At 42.5% G+C, this 19,305-nt stretch overlaps 1 protein-coding gene across 1 annotated transcript; it reads right to left on the bottom strand.

Moving 5' to 3' along the window:
• Positions 1-4,776: 4,776 nt before the first annotated feature.
• LOC139416855 (voltage-gated potassium channel regulatory subunit KCNG3-like) lies at positions 4,777-17,480 on the bottom strand. Its single transcript, XM_071165996.1, has 2 exons — positions 16,583-17,480; positions 4,777-7,344 (listed from the first exon to the last, which is right to left on the bottom strand). Exons 1-2 carry the CDS (start codon positions 17,233-17,235, stop codon positions 6,699-6,701), a joined length of 1,299 nt encoding a protein of 432 aa, XP_071022097.1. The 5' UTR covers positions 17,236-17,480; the 3' UTR covers positions 4,777-6,698.
• Between the last annotated feature and the right edge of the window lie 1,825 nt (positions 17,481-19,305).

Genomic DNA, 19,305 nt, shown 5'->3' with positions numbered 1-19,305 from the left:
CTGAGAAATGAAGGCTATACCATGTGAGGAATTGCCAAGAAACTGAAGATCTCGTACACCGCTGTGTACTACTCTCATTCACAGAACAGCGCAAACTGTCTCTAACCAGAATTGAAAGAGGAGTGGGAGGCCCCGGTGCACAACTGAGCAAGAGGACAAGTACATTAGAGTGTCTAGTTTGAGAAACAGACTTCTGACATGTCCTCAACTGGCAGCTTCATTAAATAGTACCCGCAAAACACCAGTCTCAACGTCAACAGTGAAGAGGCGATTCCGGGATGCTGGCCTTCAAGGCAGATTTCCTCTGTCCAGTGTCTGTGTTCTTATGCCCATCTTAATCTTTTATTTTTATTGGCCAGTATGAGATATGTATTTTTCTTTGCAACTCTTTCACTTTTACTTGAGTCATTTTCTATTAAGGTTTCTTTACTTTTACTCAAGTATGACAATTGGGGCCTGTTTTCACCACTGGTCGTCGGTGATCAGGCCTAGCACCGTCGTGTCGTCTACAAACTTTATGACAGTTTTGGAGTCGTACGCAGCCATGCAGTCATGGGTCAACAGGGAGTACAGGCAGGGACTACGCACCCACCCGAGGGGCCCCCGGGTTGAGAGTCAGCATGGCAGATGTATTGTTGCCTACCTTCACCACCTGGGGGCGCCCTGTCAGAAAGTCCAGGATCCAGTTGCAGAGGGCAGTGTTTCAGTCCCGGATCCTTAGCTTAGTGATGAGCTTCGAAGGCACTATGGTGTTGAACACTGATTCACTGTAGTGAATTTACAGCATTCAATCAATCAAATGTATTTATAAAGCCCTTTTTACATCAGCCAATGTCACAAAGTGCTATACAGAAACCCAGCCCAAAACCCCAAACGGCAAGCAATGCAGATGGAGAAGCACGGTGGCTAGGAAAAACTCCCTAGAAAGGCAGAAACCTAGGAAGAAACCTAGAGAGGAACCAGGCTCTGAGGGGTGGAAAGTCCTCTTCTGGCTTTGCCGGGTGGATATTATAGCAGTACAAGGTCAAGATGTTCAAATGATTGCTGGATGATTATTTTTAAGTCTAATATTGTGGGCAATGGAGTTGCCAATGACTAGGGTTTTCAATTTGTCAGAGCTAATGGTGGGAGGTTTCGGCAACTCAGACCCCATAATGGGTGGAGGAGAGGCCAGAGAAGGCTCTGCCTCTAATTCCGACTCGTTGCTTAAATGGGGAGAACCGGTTGAAAGTTTGTCGGCTGAATGAGCGACAGCGGGTTGAGCATTCTGACAGCATTTCCCTCCAGAAGCCATGAGAAAATTGTCAGGCTGCGGGTACTGTGCAAGGGGATTTATACTATCTGTACTTATTGGTGGCACAGACGCTATTTCATCCTTTCCTACACTTAAATTACCATTGCCTAACGATTGCGTCTGAAGCTGGGCTTGCAGCACGGCTATCCTCACCATAAGGCGATAGTTCTCCTGTATATTATGAGTACAGCGACTGCAATTAGATGGCATAATGTTAATGTTAGTACTTAGCTTCGGCTGGTGGAGGTGCTGTAGAGGCATGTCCAGATAAAGCATCCGGGGTGAAAAAGTAAAATGTAAAATGGTTATTAAAAATGTTAAAGTACAAACCGTAACGTTGGCAGGTAGCAAAGTAATGTTAGCAACAAAGTAGCAACAAACCGCACAGCAGCTTGGAAACAAGTCTGGAAGTTGTGACCAGAAATGACAACATGAATCAATCACACAGCATTCTCACATAGCTGTTCTTTTGTCCAGGTGGGAAAGGGCAGTGTGGAGTGCATTAGAGATTGCGTCATCTGTGGATGTGTTGGGGCGGCATGCGAATTGGAGAGAGTCCAGGGTGTCTGGGATGATGGTGTTGGTGTGAGTCATGACCATCATGACCAGCCTTTCAAAACATTTCATGGCTTCAAATGTGAGTGATACGGGGCAATAGTAATTTAGACAGGATACCTTGGTGTTCTTGGGCACAGGGACTATGGTGGTCTGCTTGAAACATGTAGGTATTACAGACTGGGTCAGGGAGAGATTGAAAATGTCAGTGAAGACACTTGCCAGCTGGTTTGCGTATACTGTGAGTATGCTTCCTGGTAGTCCATCTGGACCTGTGGCTTTGTGAATGTTAACCTGTTTAAAGGTCTTACTCACATCAGCTACACATCAGCTACGAAGAGCGTGGTCACACAGAACACCTGGTGCTCTGACAAGTGGTTCAGTGTTGCTTGCCTCGTAGCGAGCATAGAATGCATTTAGCTCATCTGGTAGGCTCGAGTCACTGGGCAGCTCTCGGCTGGATTTCCCTTTGTAATCTGTGATAGTTTGCAAGCCCTGCCACATCTGATGAGCATCAGAGCCGGTGTAGTAGGAGTCAATCTTACTCCTGTATTGACGCTTTGCCTGGTTGATGATTCATAGCAGGATTTCTTATAAGCGTCCGGGTTAGTGTCCCGCTCCTTTAAACATGCAAAGTCACTCACCCACCATTGCTGCTAAGTCACTCACCCACCATTGCTGCTAAGTCACTCACCCACAATTGCATGTTGTACCAAATGGTGGGTTGGACCCCGCTTTATATGCACAGGCAGCTACATTGGTACGTGTTCATTTACAAAGCCATTCTGGGTAAACTCCCTCTCGACCTCTAGACCAGATGCGGTCTACTAGGTGGTTGCTGCTTAAATTCCCCAGGGCTTTTACGAAGTTAGGCAAGACTGCCTTCTCCTATGTGCACCAGAGGCATGGAACAGGAAACCATCTATTGCTTCACCTAGATTTATTAGTGCTCCTCAATGCAAGACTGTGTGTTTCTGTAGACGGGATTGTGTTGTTGTTGTGCTGATTGTATCGTACGCATTATTTTTGTTGTTGTTGTAATGTTGTATTGATTGCTGCTGCCTTCTTGGCCAGGTATCCCTTGCTTCTCAATGGACTTTTCCTGGTTAAATAAATGCATGTGTACAGTCATGTAAGCCCTAAATGTACTCAGACAGACATGCAGATTAGACTTAGATTTTCTTTATTTAAATACAACCAGTCTATCTGTAAACAACATAAGCTCTATACAAAATAGCTGGTTCCATAAAAAATAAGGGGGAAAAACTATGGCTTGCAGAAACACAACCATTTCTTCGAGAGATATATGCACGGTTGCACTTGTACATTCTATTGAAGCAGCAATAAGCTAGAGATGCCCACATAAGGTGTTCGGGTGTGACAAAGTACAGTATCCAGAAGTAGCAGGTCCTCTATTTATGTGAGTATAAGTCATATTTTAAGTCTTGTAGAAAATGTACAAACTTTTCAAATAATAATTAGGTATTTTTCTCTTGAATTTTTTCCATTGTAACAAATGTGGGCCCACTTTTGCCCCAACTACATCCACTGTGAGCATAGAAATCTGTCCTAAAGGGTTTAAGAGCAGTGAAAATATTCTGCACTTATTCTGAAAAACTGATTTTAGAAATACAACATTTGTTCCAACCAACATCCAATTGCCTTATTCCTGATCCTCACCACAACAGTAACCTTTCCAGAACAGTTAATTTTCAATTTCCGTCCTTTGTCAAAATACATATTCTGATGACAACAGAGATACTCACATAATATTGTCCTGGTCCAAATATCAAGATTGCACTGAGTGGGGCATGGACTATTTGAGTATTTCATTGAGAAGAGCGATGTCAGAAGTGATATGGTGTCAGTCAGACAGACACTAAATAGGTCACACGATGATTTCATAACCAGTGAACAATGTTTAATCTTCTCAAAATGAGTTTTTATTGCCTGATTTATAATCCCCTTTTTGTGTGTCAATTGATTTATTCATAATGTCATTTATGATTACCTTTCTGACTTTTCATTATACATTTGTGCAGTTTGGATTGGCAAAATACAAGTGAAATCCACTCTCTTGTTTACCCATGTTATTAAAATGGAGCTCTCCAAGAGAAAAAACACTCACCAAACGCTCACCTTTGTGTGTGTGTGTGAGAGAGAGAGTGTGTGTGTGTGTGTGTGAGTATGTGAGAGAGAGGGGAAAGAAAAAAAAGAGCCAGGCAGACAGAAAGATAGAAGAAGAAGAGGGACAGGATATGGTTAGAGAATCTCCAGCTTGTGGTCCCATCAATGGTGTTAAGAGTCTCAGTTACCCCTGTAGCAGTTAGAATCCCTGATGAATGTGGTGGAAATGTTTCACTAAATTGGAGTAGAATCCAGGGAGATCTGATTGATGTGGATTTATGTCAAGGAAAAATAGGCTGGTCAGATATACAAGTCCTAATTGCTGTGGAGCAATGTGACTTTCTATGAGTTTATAAACCAGAGCAGAGATAATATACCTTGTTTGTCGTGTGAAGGATGACAAGAGTAAGTGATAGGAAATGATTTCTGTTGGTAAGGAGGCTCTTACAGAGATAGGCGACATATTGCTGCCAGCTCCCTTCTCGTTCAAAACTCATTGTTTGCTCACATTCTCAAAGTGAATACTCAAGTTGTTTACTCTCAGGCTCTTTGGTGTGATATTGCACCTGTTGGTTTGAGTTCATCGTCGGCATAGAGATATTAGGACCGTTGGAATTGCAAACTCCCCCTGTTGGAAGTTGTTGAAGTTTTAATGAAATTGGTTTTCCTCCAGGGAAGTTGTAGTGAGAATAGGAAGGAATGCTTAGATGACAGGCTCTTGCAATACAATTCTTCCAATACCTCTGAACAACACCATCCTGCATGCTAATATAAATCTAGGTCTAATCTAAGTCTAGTCAAGCCTTCTCTTCTTCCAAGACCCTGATGCCCAAAGTTCTGAAATAACAGTTTTAATCAATCTTATCCTATCAACATTCCACACAGTTAAAGCATTGTGACTACTGGGTTTGGAAAACAGCCAAGTGAAAGCGGGGGTAGATCAGAGAGAGCAGATGGGGCTGTCTGCAGCTAGTGGAAACTATAACACTGAGGACAAAGCAAAGGAACTAAATCTGTGTCAAAAGAAACAGCATCACTAGTACAATTAGACTGTGAGTCCCGGCAGTCAATATCTATCACATCAAATAGAGCACTCTGACAATAACACTCATATACATTAATCATTACCTTGATGAACTTTCATTTTCTGCTTCTACTATAAAAAGTGCTTCTGGAAGATATAAAACTGCTTTGGTTGAAAATAGAATTCAGATAAAATGAGGTCAAGAACAGATTGGGCTTTTTTCAGAGAGCAAACCCTTTACAATATTACATTTACAGATTCTGTTAGCGAACACGAAAACCCAGTCCTAGAGCAAACACATCTATGCACAATCTGGGAAAAACAGAGATGGTGCTTGTTAGTGATAACAGGTAGTGTAGCCTGAAGCCGGCTGATATGAAGAGAACACACGATGACCCCATTCCCAATTCCCCACGAAAGAAATTAGTGAAGGCATGATAAAAGCTTTTCAGAGACACCCAAATTCACTCTGGCAGGAAAGGAGGCCGAATGCGTCACACAAGCCACCCAAACATGGCGTCGAAAGAGTGTCGAGGAGAAGCGGGTGGGCCAGACAACAACATTGAGAGGAGTGCCTACCAAGGCTGTGGTGGTTGTGCCGAGTGCCTTTGTTGTGACAGGAAGAGGCTACCAAGGTTTTGACACCAGCCACAAATGGTTCCACTCCTCCAGTCAGAAGACCCGCAGCGCTCACGAGGCTGAGGCAGACATGCCCTCTCCTTACTGCACTGTGTGATGTCAGCCGAACCACCAGTTTCTCCATGACACACTCTCGCTCTGTGGCTCCGTGTTCCACATTAAAGACCTGCCTACACAGCTGAGCTGACAGACCCATACGGTACTGTACTCTTTCTTGTTCAACCCCTCCCACCCCCTCTCTTGGTTTCTGCGAAAAAATACCTTTCAAAACCACTTTGCATTGGTTTGCTTTTCAGGTGGAATGGCTAATAGGTTTAGAATGTGACCTTGTTTGAGTTGTAAATGGGCTCATTCAAATTCACAAAGTGTTGTGTTTTTATATTTGTCAGGTTTGCCTACGCAAAATAAAAGGGGAAGCGTGAGCGTTGAAGTGAAAGATTAAAGGGAACAGTGTTCACTGTACTCATACGCTTTGGTTTCTTGGTAATGCATTGTTGTTCACTGACTGGCCACAGGAACACTAGAAAGAAATGATCGATGAAAGAGAAGAGAAATGTTACCTTCCATCCTCACACTGTGACATTGCCAGAAGTGTGGGATTGAAAATTGCATTAAAACTCAAATCTCTTTTGTGGCATGTCGCCATGTGAGAAGAAGGTTGTACTGTGAGACTGGCTAAATTCTGTATAATCCACAGTAATATGAAGGCCTCTGTCTGGTCTGACACAATCCAGCTGCCCTCCAACGCTGACATCCTGTCAGGGACATCTGCCCCGAACACCACTGTCACCATGGCAGCCGTGGAAACAGTCCTTGTCCCCATCGGGTTCCGTTACTTCCTATTTGGAATTGACTATTGAAGAAGGCTGTGCCATATGCAAACCTCAAAACACATAACCCCTCATACTGATGTTCCAAGACGAGGGATAAATCAACAAAAATGCGTCAAATAAAGTGTGAGACCAATGAGAGAGGTCATGTTTCCGATCGATGCACACTTCCAGGGTGGATGGAGGTCTCTGAAGAGTTGTCAGGGGGAGTAGCCACATCAGGGATCCCTCAGTCGAGAAACTCTGCGGACAGGCTCCGTGTGCAGCGGGCCGAGCGGAACTTGAGCTCATGGTAGCACTGCACGAAGCTGTGGTAGATGAAGGTGATGGGCAGTGCCAGGAGCACGATGCCGCTCACCACGCACAGGCCACCCAGCACTCGCCCAGGCACAGTGATGGGGTACATGTCTCCATAGCCCACAGTGGTCATGGAGATAATAACCCACCAACAGGCGGCTGGAATGCTGGCGTAGTCCTCATTCGGCGACTCCAGGTCCAGGCCATGCTCCAGCAGCTGGGCTAGAGCACTGAAGATGGCCATAGGCACGCAGATAAACAGCAGCAGCATCACCATTTCCCGGTAGCAGCGACTCAGCGTTAGCCCCAGAGTCTGCAGGCCCAGGAAGTGTCGGGCCAGCTTGATCACCCAGAAGATGCGCATCATGCGCAGAACACGCAGGGTGACGCCCGCCCGCTGAAGCTGGGAGTTCTCCCCTGTCAGCATCGTCATGGAGATGGAGATGTAGTAGGGTGTAATGGCCAGTAGGTCGATGATATTGAGGGGCCGTTTGACAAACTCACACTTGTCCCGCGACACGATGAAGCGCACAATGCACTCAGCGGTGAACCAGCCGATACACACAGCCTCGATGATCCTGTGGGAGGGAGAACCAGGCAGAGTTACCGCGAGCATGAGAGCTGGAAATTCCACTATAGGTCTACACACTACTGTATATCTACAAGCAATGGACTGCAGACATTACACTCTTACAAAAAAAAGTTGCTACGTAGAATCCATTTTGGTTTCTGGTAGAACCTTTTCACTGAAGGGCTCTTAAATGGTTTCTTGAGGGTTAGGGCCTATTCGTTGGGTGAAAGTGTTTTGAAACAAAAAAAGGGTTAGCCTACAGCAGTGTTTCCCAACTCCTGTCCTTGGATACCCCCAACAGCACACATTTTTGTTGTAGCCCCAGACAAACTCACCTGATTCAACTCATCGAGGGCTTGATGATTAGTTGACAAGTTGAAACAGGTGTGCTTGTCTGGGGCTTTAACAAAAATGTGTTCTGTTGGGGGTATCCAAGGACAGGAGTTGGGAAACACTGGTCCACAGGGAAAGCCTTTATTAAGCCTTTTTTCTGGTTGAATCAACATTGTTTCCATGTAATTTCAACCAAAAACAAATCATGTGATGACATTGAATCAACGTGGAAAACTGATTGGATTGAAGTATTTAACAAAAGGGCATTTTGTCTTTTTTTCACCCAAATTTTAACCTAAGTCCAATGACATGGTGCCATTTTCTTTGTTGATTTCACATTGAATTGACAATGGTTGACAACTCAGCCAAATGTAAATCAAAACTAGACGTTGAACTGACGTCTGTGCCCAGTGAGATATGACTTATGGACGCTCTTACATTTTGATGCAATAAATTGATTCTTGATATTCTAACATTTTCACATCGTAATGCTGGTCATGTTGACATCGTAATCCTGTTGTAATTTACCAACCTGACCACCTGAATTTCTTTATGCCAGAACCTGCAGAAGATATTCTGCATTTTTAAGTGAGGTTGTAATTTACGGTATTATATTTTTGCTGCCATACTTTACCTTATTAACTAAGCCACATAGTGAGAAACAACCCTCAGACTGACAATGATAATTTACAATGTTCTCAAGTAAACTCATTTGACAACATATAACAGCAGCAAATGTCAAATCAAAGTAGCATGCACATTTTTGACTTTCATTTGATTATGAGGCCATTCCAGGGCCTGGACATTATAGACAAATGTATTGCAGCTCAGTGTGTACAGAATACTCCAGGCAAGAATATGGTAGAGGCATACTGATAAGGGATTTTAGAGGCTTCTTTTCCACCTTAATTATAGCATGGATTAAAGGCAAGTTAGACTTGGTTGAGACTGAGCCCTGAGTATGCCTATTAGGTGTAGAGCGTGTGAGGACAGACTGCCACAAATGACCAGAGTAGAGGTAGGGCTGTAATGAGGGATTGCAGTCAGCTAGTCAAAAGCCAGTTCCAGTCTAGTCCATCAAAATATGCAGTTGTCAAATGCTGATATACAGTGCCTTGCTAAAGTATTCATTCCCCTTGGTGTTTTTCCTATTTTGTTGCATTAACCTGTCATTTAAATGGATTTTTATTTGGATTTCATGTAATGGACATACACAAAATAGTCCAAATCGGTGAAGTGAAATGAAAAAAATAACTTGTTTAAAAAAAAAAGTGGTGCGTGCATATGTATTCACCCCCTTTGCTATCAAGCCCCTAAATAAGATCTGGTGCAACCAATTACCTTTATTTAACTAATTATGTGACTTCTAAAGTCCACCTGTGTGCAATCTAAGTGTCACATGATCTGTCACATGATCTCAGTATTTTTACACCTGTTCTGAAAGGACCCAGAGTCTGCAACACCACCAAGCAAGTGGCACCATGAAGACCAAGGAACTCTCACCAAGTTGTGGAGAAGTACAGATCAGAGTTGGATTTTTTTTTAAAGATCAGAAACTTTGAACATCCCACAGAGCACCATTAAATCCATTATTTAAAAAATGGAAAGAATATGGCACCAGAACAACCTGCCAAGAGAGGGCCGCCCACCAAAACACACAGACCATACAAGGAGGGCCCAGAGAGGCAACAAGAGAGGCAACAAAGATATCAAAAGATAACTCTGAAGGAACTGCAAAGCTCCAGAGCGGAGATTGGAGTATCTATCCATAGGACCTCTTTAATCCGTACACTCCACAGAGCTGGGCTTTACGGAAGTGGCCAGAAAAAAAGCCATTGCTTAAAGAAAAATAAGCAAACACGTTTGGTGTTCGCCAAAAGGCATGTGGGAGACTCCCCAAAAATATGGAAGAAGGTACTCTAGTCAGATGAGACTAAAATTGAGCTTTTTGGCCATCAAGGAAAACACTATGTCTGGTGCAAACCCAACACCTCTCATCACCCCGAGAATACCATCTCCACAGTGAAGCATGGTGGTGGCAGCATCAGCTGTGGGGATGTATTTCATTGGCAGGGACTGGGAAACTGGTCAGAATTCAAGGAATGATGAATGCCGCTAAATCCAGGGAAATTCTTGAGGGAAACCTGTTTCAGTCTTCCAGAGATTTGAGACTGGGACGGAGGTTCACCTTCCAGCAGGACAATGACCCTAAGCATACTGCTAAAACAACACTTGAGTGGTTTAAGGGGAAACATTTACAGTGGGGCAAAAAAGTATTTAGTCAGCCACCAATTGTGCAAGTTCTCCCACTTAAAAAGATAAGAGAGGCCTGTCATTTTCATCATAGGTACACTTCAACTATGACAGACAAAACGAAGAAAAAAAATCCAGAATATCACATTGTAGGATTTTTAATGAATTTATTTGCACACTTTGGTGGAAAATAAGTATTTGGTCAATAACAAAAGTTTATCTCAATACTTTGTTATATACCCTTTGTTGGCAATGACAGAGGTCAAACGTTTTCTGTAAGTCTTCACAAGGTTTTCACACACTGTTGCTGGTATTTTGGCCCATTGCTCCATGCAGATCTCCTCTAGAGCAGTGATATTTTGGGGCTGTTGCTGGGCAAGACGGACTTTCAACTCCCTCCAAAGATTTTCTATGGGGTTGAGATCTGGAGACTGGCTAGGCCACTCCAGGACCTTGAAATGCTTCTTACGAAGCCACTCCTTCGTTGCCCGTGCGGTGTGTTTGGTATCATTGTCATGCTGAAAGACCCAGCCACGTTTCATCTTCAATGCCCTTGCTGATGGAAGGAGGTTTTCACTCAAAATCTCACGATACATGGCCCCATTCATTCTTTCCTTTACACGGATCAGTCGTCCTGGTCCCTTTGCAGAAAAACAGCCCCAAAGCATGATGTTTCCACCCCCATGCTTCACAGTAGGTATGGTGTTCTTTGGATGCAACTCAGCATTCTTTGTCCTCCAAACACGACGAGTTGAGTTTTTACCAAAAAGTTATATTTTGGTTTCATCTGACCATATGACATTCTCCCAATATTCTTCTGGATCATCCAAATGCTCTCTAGCAAACTTCAGACGGGCCTGGACATGTACTGGCTTAAGCAGGGGGACACGTCTGGCACTGCAGGATTTGAGTCCCTGGCGGCGTAGTGTGTTACTGATGGTAGGCTTTGTTACTTTGGTCCCAGCTCTCTGCAGGTCATTCACTAGGTCCCCCCGTGTGGTTCTGGGATTTTTGCTCACTGTCCTTGTGATCATTTTGACCCCACGGGGTGAGATCTTGCGTGGAGCCCCAGATCGAGGGAGATTATCAGTGGTCTTGTATGTCTTCCATTTCCTAATAATTGCTCCCACAGTTGATTTCTTCAAACCAAGCTGCTTACCTATTGCAGATTCAGTCTTCCCAGCCTGGTGCAGGTCTACAATTTTGTTTCTGGTGTCCTTTGACAGCTCTTTGGTCTTGGCCATAGTGGAGTTTGGAGTGTTACTGTTTGAAGTTGTGGACAGGTGTCTTTTATACTGATAAGAAGTTCAAACAAGTGCCATTAATACAGGCAACAAGTGGAGGACAGAGGAGCATCTTAAAGAAGAAGTTACAGGTCTGTGAGAGCCAGAAATCTTGCTTGTTTGTAAGTGACCAAATACTTATTTTCCACCATAATTTGCAAATAAATTCATTAAAAATCCTACAATGTGATATTGGGGATTTTTTTTTCTTCTTTTGGCTGTCATAGTTGAAGTGTACCTATGAAGAAAATTACATGCCTCTCTCATCTTTTTAAGTGGGAGAACTTGCACAATTGGTGGCTGACTAAATACTTTTTTACCCCACTGTAAATGTCTTGGAATGGCCTAGTCAAAGCCCAGACCTCAATCCAATTAAGAATCTGTGGTATGACTTACAGATTGCTGTACACCAGCAGAACCCATTCAACTTGAAGGAGCTGGAACAGTGTTGCCTTGATGAATGGGCAAACATCCCAGTGGCTAGATGTGCCAAGCTTATAGAGACATACCCCAACAGAATTGGGGGGGGGGGGGGGGGGTGAATAGTTATGCATGCTCAAGTTCTGATTTTCTTGTCTTATTTCTTGTTTTGTTTCACAATAAAAAATATGTTGTATCTTGAAAGTGGTAGGCATGTTGTGTGAATCAAATGATACAACCCCCCCAAAAAGTAATTTTAATTTAGTGCATCCTAAGTTGCTTGAGTAGAATGTGAGTACCCTTTACTGTATTACCTTGGGACAACCGGCATTTGTGACATCATGCTCACTTAAAAACATTTGCCCATTGAAAAGGGAAACAAATCAGATACAACCATAACCTCCCACCACTGGCTTAGAACAATACCTACCTGCATTGCCTACAATTACACTTACACACACACACACACACACACACACACACACACACACACACACACACAGATAGTGTTGGGTGCCTTTCAGGTACCAATACCTTGAGAGCGGTCCGCGTGGCAGTCATGGATACAAGACAGACACACAGGTTAAAGAGCAGAGTGAGAGCAGACAAGAAAGGGATGACAAACAGCTCTGTAGACAAATGGACAGAAGTATTGGCTGACACAGTTATACAGTGCCTTGCGAAAGTATTCGGCCCCATTGAACTTTGCAACCTTTTGCCACATTTCAGGCTTCAAACATAAAGATATAAAACTGTATTTTTTTGTGAAGAATCAACAACAAGTGGGACACAATCATGAAGTGGAACGACATTTATTGGATATTTCAAACTTTTTTAACAAATCAAAAACTGAAAAATTGGGCGTGCAAAATTATTCAGCCCCCTTAAGTTAATACTTTGTAGCGCCAACTTTTGCTGTGATTACAGCTGTAAGTCGCTTGGGGTATGTCTCTATCAGTTTTGCACATCGAGAGACTGACATTTTTTCCCATTCCTCCTTGCAAAACAGCTCGAGCTCAGTGAGGTTGGATGGAGAGCATTTGTGAACAGCAGTTTTCAGTTCTTTCCACGGATTCTCGATTGGATTCAGGTCTGGACTTTGACTTGGCCATTCTAACACCTGGATATGTTTATTTTTGAACCATTCCATTGTAAATTTTGCTTTATGTTTTGGATCATTGTCTTGTTGGAAGACAAATCAAATCAGTCCCAGTCTCAGGTCTTTTGCAGACTCCATCAGGTTTTCTTCCAGAATGGTCCTGTATTTGGCTCCACCCATCTTCCCATCAATTTTAACCATCTTCCCTGTCCCTGCTGAAGAAAAGCAGGCCCAAACCATGATGCTGCCACCACCATGTTTGACAGTGGGGATGGTGTTCAGGGTGATGAGCTGTGTTGCTTTTACGCCAAACATAACGTTTTGCATTGTTGCCAAAAAGTTCAATTTTGTTTTCATCTGACCAGAGCACCTTCTTCCACATGTTTGGTGTGTCTCCCAGGTGGCTTGTGGCAAACTTTAAACAACACTTTTTATGGATATCTTTAAGAAATGGCTTTCTTCTTGCCACTCTTCCATAAAGGCCAGATTTGTGCAATATACGACTGATTGTTGTCCTATGGACAGAGTCTCCCACCTCAGCTGTAGATCTCTGCAGTTCATCCAGAGTGATCATGGGCCTCTTGGCTGCATCTCTGATCAGTCTTCTCCTTGTATGAGCTGAAAGTTTAGAGGGACGGCCAGGTCTTGGTAGATTTGCAGTGGTCTGATACTCCTTCCATTTCAATATTATCGCTTGCACAGTGCTCCTTGGGATGTTTAAAGCTTGGGACATCTTTTTGTATCCAAATCCGGCTTTAAACTTCTTCACAACAGTATCTCGGACCTGCCTGGTGTGTTCCTTGTTCTTCATGATGCTCTCTGCGCTTTTAACGGACCTCTGAGACTATCACAGTGCAGGTGCATTTATACGGAGACTTGATTACACACAGGTGGATTGTATTTATCATCATTAGTCATTTAGGTCAACATTGGATCATTCAGAGATCCTCACTGAACTTCTGGAGAGAGTTTGCTGCACTGAAAGTAAAGGGGCTGAATAATTTTGCACATCCAATTTTTCAGTTTTTGATTTGTTAAAAAAGTTTGAAATATCCAATAAATGTCGTTCCACTTCATGATTGTGTCCCACTTGTTGTTGATTCTTCACAAAAAATACCGTTTTATATCTTTATGTTTGAAGCCTGAAATGTGGCAAAAGGTCGCAAAGTTCAAGGGGGCCGAATATTTTCGCAAGGCACTGTATGTATTGATACATGGCTAAATTAGATTGATTCATGTTCTGATCTCCTTCAAAACATCAAAAGTAAACATGAGTCTTTAAAAAAAGTAGACATGAAACTGAGTGTATTACACCAAGAAACAGCAATACATAATTATTTGTACCTGTCTCCTTGACAGTCTCCTTTGATAAAAGGTAGGCGTACTCTACCTGAAATCATCACATTGGACAGATACTGCAGGCTACCACTAAATATCAGCACTGTAGACAGGTCCTGAGTATTATAGTAGTCTACCATTAAAAATCAGCACTGTAGACAGGTCCTGAGTATTATAGTAGTCTACCACTTAAATCAGTGCCTTGAAGAGGTACTGTCAGATGCCACTATAATCATCAACTTGGACAGTTACCGATACATACGCGCTCATCCAAAAAGGGAGCCGAGACAGTCACAACTCATTTACATTTACTGCCTTAATCTAAATGTATCACTGTAAACATGTGTTGTCTGTAACAAGAGAGGCAACGCTCCAACTTGTTAAGTTCCTCAGCCTCTCTTGTGTTAAAGACTATGACGACGTAGTGCTGAAAGATTAAAATGCATGACAAAAACGACAATAGTGCAAGGGACAGTGGTGCTTCTGGCAATGAACATTTAGATTGAACACCTTTAAGTGTCCATATAGTATAATATGTCATATTGTAATGACAATTGGCCAACATACAAAATGGAGACTTTGGCACATGAAATGTGTTGTTCACTTGGTAGGATCAGACCAGAAGCTCCCTTGACATTTAACTTTAATAAACATTCAGCTCCTCCTCTGCCCCCTTCCCCACAGGGATTCTTACAATCTGTTGCCAGGAGACCATGTGGTCGGGGACCAGGGCCGTTTCCAGCATTTTGGGGGCCCTAAGCGAGATTTGGTTGCCCCCCCCCCCCCCACCTCATGGCCAAAACATTTTAGTAGCCCCCCTCTTGGTGGTGGAGAGAAAATGTGCAGCTCTACACACTTTGCCATGGTATGAAGATTACATGTAGCAGTTTTAATGCTCATTTCCTGCAGCAAGGTGAAATAATAAAATAAAATAAAAATAGTTATATAATAAGACCATGAGAAGATTTAGCCATTTTAAAGCTAATTTCCTGTAATTCTACACAGTTTGCCATGACTTATTCCATGTTCATATGATACTCTATCTGAGTGAGAATAACTAACAAAATCAATAAGTACTCCCTGGTGGTTAGGGCCCCTGGCTACATCAGTAATTCGGCCACGATTACTACAAGGTTTAGATTGCTAGGTAAATTGGTCTAGCCAGCTATCTATAAAATATAAGCTGACATGGGCTAATTGAGTGACTGTCAGTGAATTACATAACAAAAGGACAGCTGCTGATGCACTACCAAATTCTGAAAAAGGCACAGGATTCTACTATCCTAACCAACAGTAAGTTGAGACTGGCTTCTAAAAATAGTAATAATAATAGTATATAATATATACATACACTTTTTTCCCTAACATTTGGTTGGGGCCGCCCTAGGTGCCATTTATGTTGCTTAGAAATGGCACTGTCGGGGACTACTAAATAGTAGACCCAGTGGTGTAGTTGAGGGAAAACCCACCGTTTGCAGGAAAATGCATTGAAAGTAGGCCTATAGAGAGTGCTACTTGTTTTCACCAAGACAGGCAATAACAGTTTACACACCTATTTTCTTCCAGATTGATGTTGAAATTGGACATCTATCCATGTCCTGAGGACATCGGGAAATGCCTTCAAAACTCGCCATACAGCATTGTGGATGGGTGTAATCCCATGACTCTGGATCAGAAGGTTGCGTGTTCAACCCCAACCATGGACACAGGTTTGAAATGTTTGGTGTTAACCCAAACCTTAACCCTTAGCTTATCCATTTGGAATGAGTGCCTAAACGAAATGTTTTAACACTATCCCAAACCTTAACCATTCAGAATGAATGCTAAACTTAAAGCTGCAATATTTATCTTTTTGGGAGATCAGATCTGTTCTATGTACGCTATTTCTATGCTTCCCATCCTTAAGTTTCGTTTTTGCATCTTTTACTTTCGGTTTAGTACACCAGCTTCAAACAGCTGAAAATACAATATTTTTGGTAATGGAAAATATATTTTGCAGCGGTTTAGATGGTACAATGATTCTCTAAACTATAATTGCTTGTTTTGTCACAAACTGGAATTAGGCGAACTATTCAAATTTTAGCAACCAGGAATTCTGAATAGTGCATCTTTAAGGTGTGATGTTTAATGTGTTTAACTTATTTTAATGCTAAAACTTAATGTAATGTTTTAACTCCATTGCCAAACCTTAACCCGCACCTTAACCATTCAGAATGAGTGCCTTCACTTAACCCTTAACATCGATCCATTCCAGCCATTACAATGAGCCCGTCCTCCTATAGCTCATCCCACCAGCCTCCACTGTATTATATGCAGAATACAACAATATACATTCTAAATTAGTGCTGGTAGGCCTATGTCACAGCAGCTGAAATAAAACGTTGTGCAGTCTTGTGGTCCTTACAAGTTACAAGTCCATTGACAAGTGGATTATTGATCCTATGTAATGTATCAACATCGCAGGCAATCAAATAACGGAGAAATCTGGAAATATTTAATAAAAGATAGAACATAGATACCCGGATGGATGCTCTAAAGAGTCTGGATTGTATTGGTGTTCCTCCACGCTGTTGTTCTCAGCGGTTTTCCAATCTGGCAAAGTACTCACACAAAGCATCACCATGGACACTAAAACAAATATAACGGACACTGAGGCCAGGATTTGTGCTGCGACTGATGAAGTCGGCTCCTCAAAAGTACTTCTCATTCTCTCCAGCCACTTGGACTCCTCTCTCTCAGTGACCACGCGAGTCATCAAATTCTCGCCCTTCAACTCTTCCTCGAGTTTGACTTCCTCCTCGGAGAAATGAATGTACGAGTCGGACATCTTATTGTCCAGTCTCCGCTGGCAGCAAAACTCCAAGTGTGAGCTCTCCAGCCCCCAGTAAATCATTTCGTTATAGAATGATAGCTCGCACATCTGCGGGACGAACCGTAGCTTCCCGTACTTCACGTACAGCATGATGAAACAAAAAGCCTCCGAGTGCCTATCGAAGAAAAACTCATTCCGTTCCCGATCGTAGTCGTCACACACTTCCAGTACTTCTTTCTCCGATGCGCATTTGTGCAAACGGCTCACTCTGCTCAGAGGGAAATCCTTTATCACATCCTTAGGGAACGCATATTTTGTGCCACCCACATTAAGGATACAGATGCTCTTCCCAAACTTCATCTTCCAATTGTTGACAGGTGTTTGTAAAGTACTGAAAAAGGCACCTTCTGCGATTTATACAGCGCCAAAAGGCACCCGTTCCTTATACAACCATCATGCTTTATCCCTCTCTAAGTCCAATATAGGAGTCAATACGTCGTCAAAGTGTTTGGCCGCTATTATCAGCATTCTTTTGTTATTATCCTTCTGAGAGAGATCTGACCGACTGGAGTTATCGTGAAGACCATGCAACCGAGCGCACTCGCCGTTTGCACCTGACTCCTTGCGCACGTCATGGTGTTCTGAGCGCCTGTAACTCAAGTGTCCAAACCAACTAGTCCTCCGTGTGCAGATCCGAGTAGTGTTACACGGGTCTCTCGCTCACACACACACACACACACACACACACACACACACACACACACACACACACACACACACACACACACACACACACACACACACTTGTAGCTTGTACGGCTCCCTGGGCGTAACCCCCCCACCCCCCAAAAAATAAAAAAAATATGCACCATTCTGCACTAACTAATTTTATTCAGACATTTGTAACACAAATAAATCATCATAACATTTAAAACTATATAAATATAAAAATATACACAACTAAAAAAATAAGACTCATAAATATAAAAAATAAGTGACTAAGACAAATAGAAACAAATGTGTTGATTTGGCACTCAAGCATCAATACATTACCCATCCCCCAACACTGTCAAGACTAAACCAGTTCACCTTGGTGGTGTGCAGACTGGTTTTATATTATTCTGATCGATTTCACACAAACCAGAAACAATGCAACAATATGTCTGTGAAACTATATAGTCAAAGTATTATAAATTATTTGTGTTTTTTTTTTGGTAGCATTTTGTATTGTGACTGATTTCAGTAATTGCTACTGTAAAACATTGAACTTGAATCCCACAATACCAATACACGGACTGGATTATGGTATAATGTTCACTACATTACATCGGGATAGATTTCTCTAAACTTTTATAGTATTCAGTTTTATTGGTAAAAATATTATAAATATAGGCCTAATCACAGTAGGCCCTGGTGCCTTTATGTGCTGTGTGACAAATTACTTATCATTAAATTGGCGTATAACTTGATCCTTTTGTCAATGGGTTTTAGGCAGCGCCACATTATCACAATGTATCGGGTAAGGAATCTAGGGCCACATAAAAAAAAATCTGTAGACTTATTAATGGATGATTGCGTTCCTCTTCAGATCCCTGAGATATTCATCTTTAACGGTATCACAGCAAGAGGGAGGTAGTCTGTTGCCATAGTTGAGGAGGTATCCTGGAAAAAAATACAGTGTAAGAAACAGATTTGTAGGCACTCAAGCCGCAGGGCACTCGGAGATTCAGCACCATAAGTGAACAGAGTCGGCACCTGTTTCAGGGAGAATCCTATTTAATGGAAGTATAGGCCTGAACAGAAAGACTAATTCTGTTAGGGGAATCTAGAAATTCTTCCTATTGAACAGGGACCTTGTAGCCAAAGACAGTAGGCTACAGTATGAAGAGAGGCTTCCACTGTTTCTCCAATATAAATACCCAATCACACTTCTAGCTAAACTCATGCGTAGAAACACCTCATCGGGTCTGTCTCGCGCCGAACTGCGCATGTGCAGGCCGTCAAATCAAAGACACTGCTTCGATATAAAGTTGTTTTTCGACGAAAATGAAGATGTCAGTTTGTCACGTTCACGAGGTTGGAGTAAAATCGTGTTCAACTACTTAACACATTGGCTCGAGTCTAGGTTTTGCCTTTAGATTTTGAGAAAATTAACAACTATAAGAAAAAAAATTAGCTGTTCTCTGATTGACTTCTCAAACCCCAATTCAAGGTCTGGGCTGTTTGGGCTGTTTCGCAAGCGTTTCCGAAAGTCTCGTGGTGTTGCGCATCTGGGTTTTTAAACTGTGTTGTAGCAATGGTAAGGGCTGAAATGTTGCAGAAGGCAGGTAGGATCAGGTGCAAGTTGTGCTTTTATTTACAGATGACGATGGTGATCCAGACATTCAATTGAGATATTTGCTAATAATCCCAAGTATATATTTACAAACT

Source organism: Oncorhynchus clarkii, chromosome 1 (assembly GCF_045791955.1).
Source record: "Oncorhynchus clarkii lewisi isolate Uvic-CL-2024 chromosome 1, UVic_Ocla_1.0, whole genome shotgun sequence".
In the NCBI taxonomy this organism is placed as follows: Eukaryota; Metazoa; Chordata; class Actinopteri; order Salmoniformes; family Salmonidae; genus Oncorhynchus; species Oncorhynchus clarkii.
The sequence above is the reverse complement of the archived record's forward strand: the minus strand, read 5'-3'. Positions and strand labels throughout refer to the sequence as shown.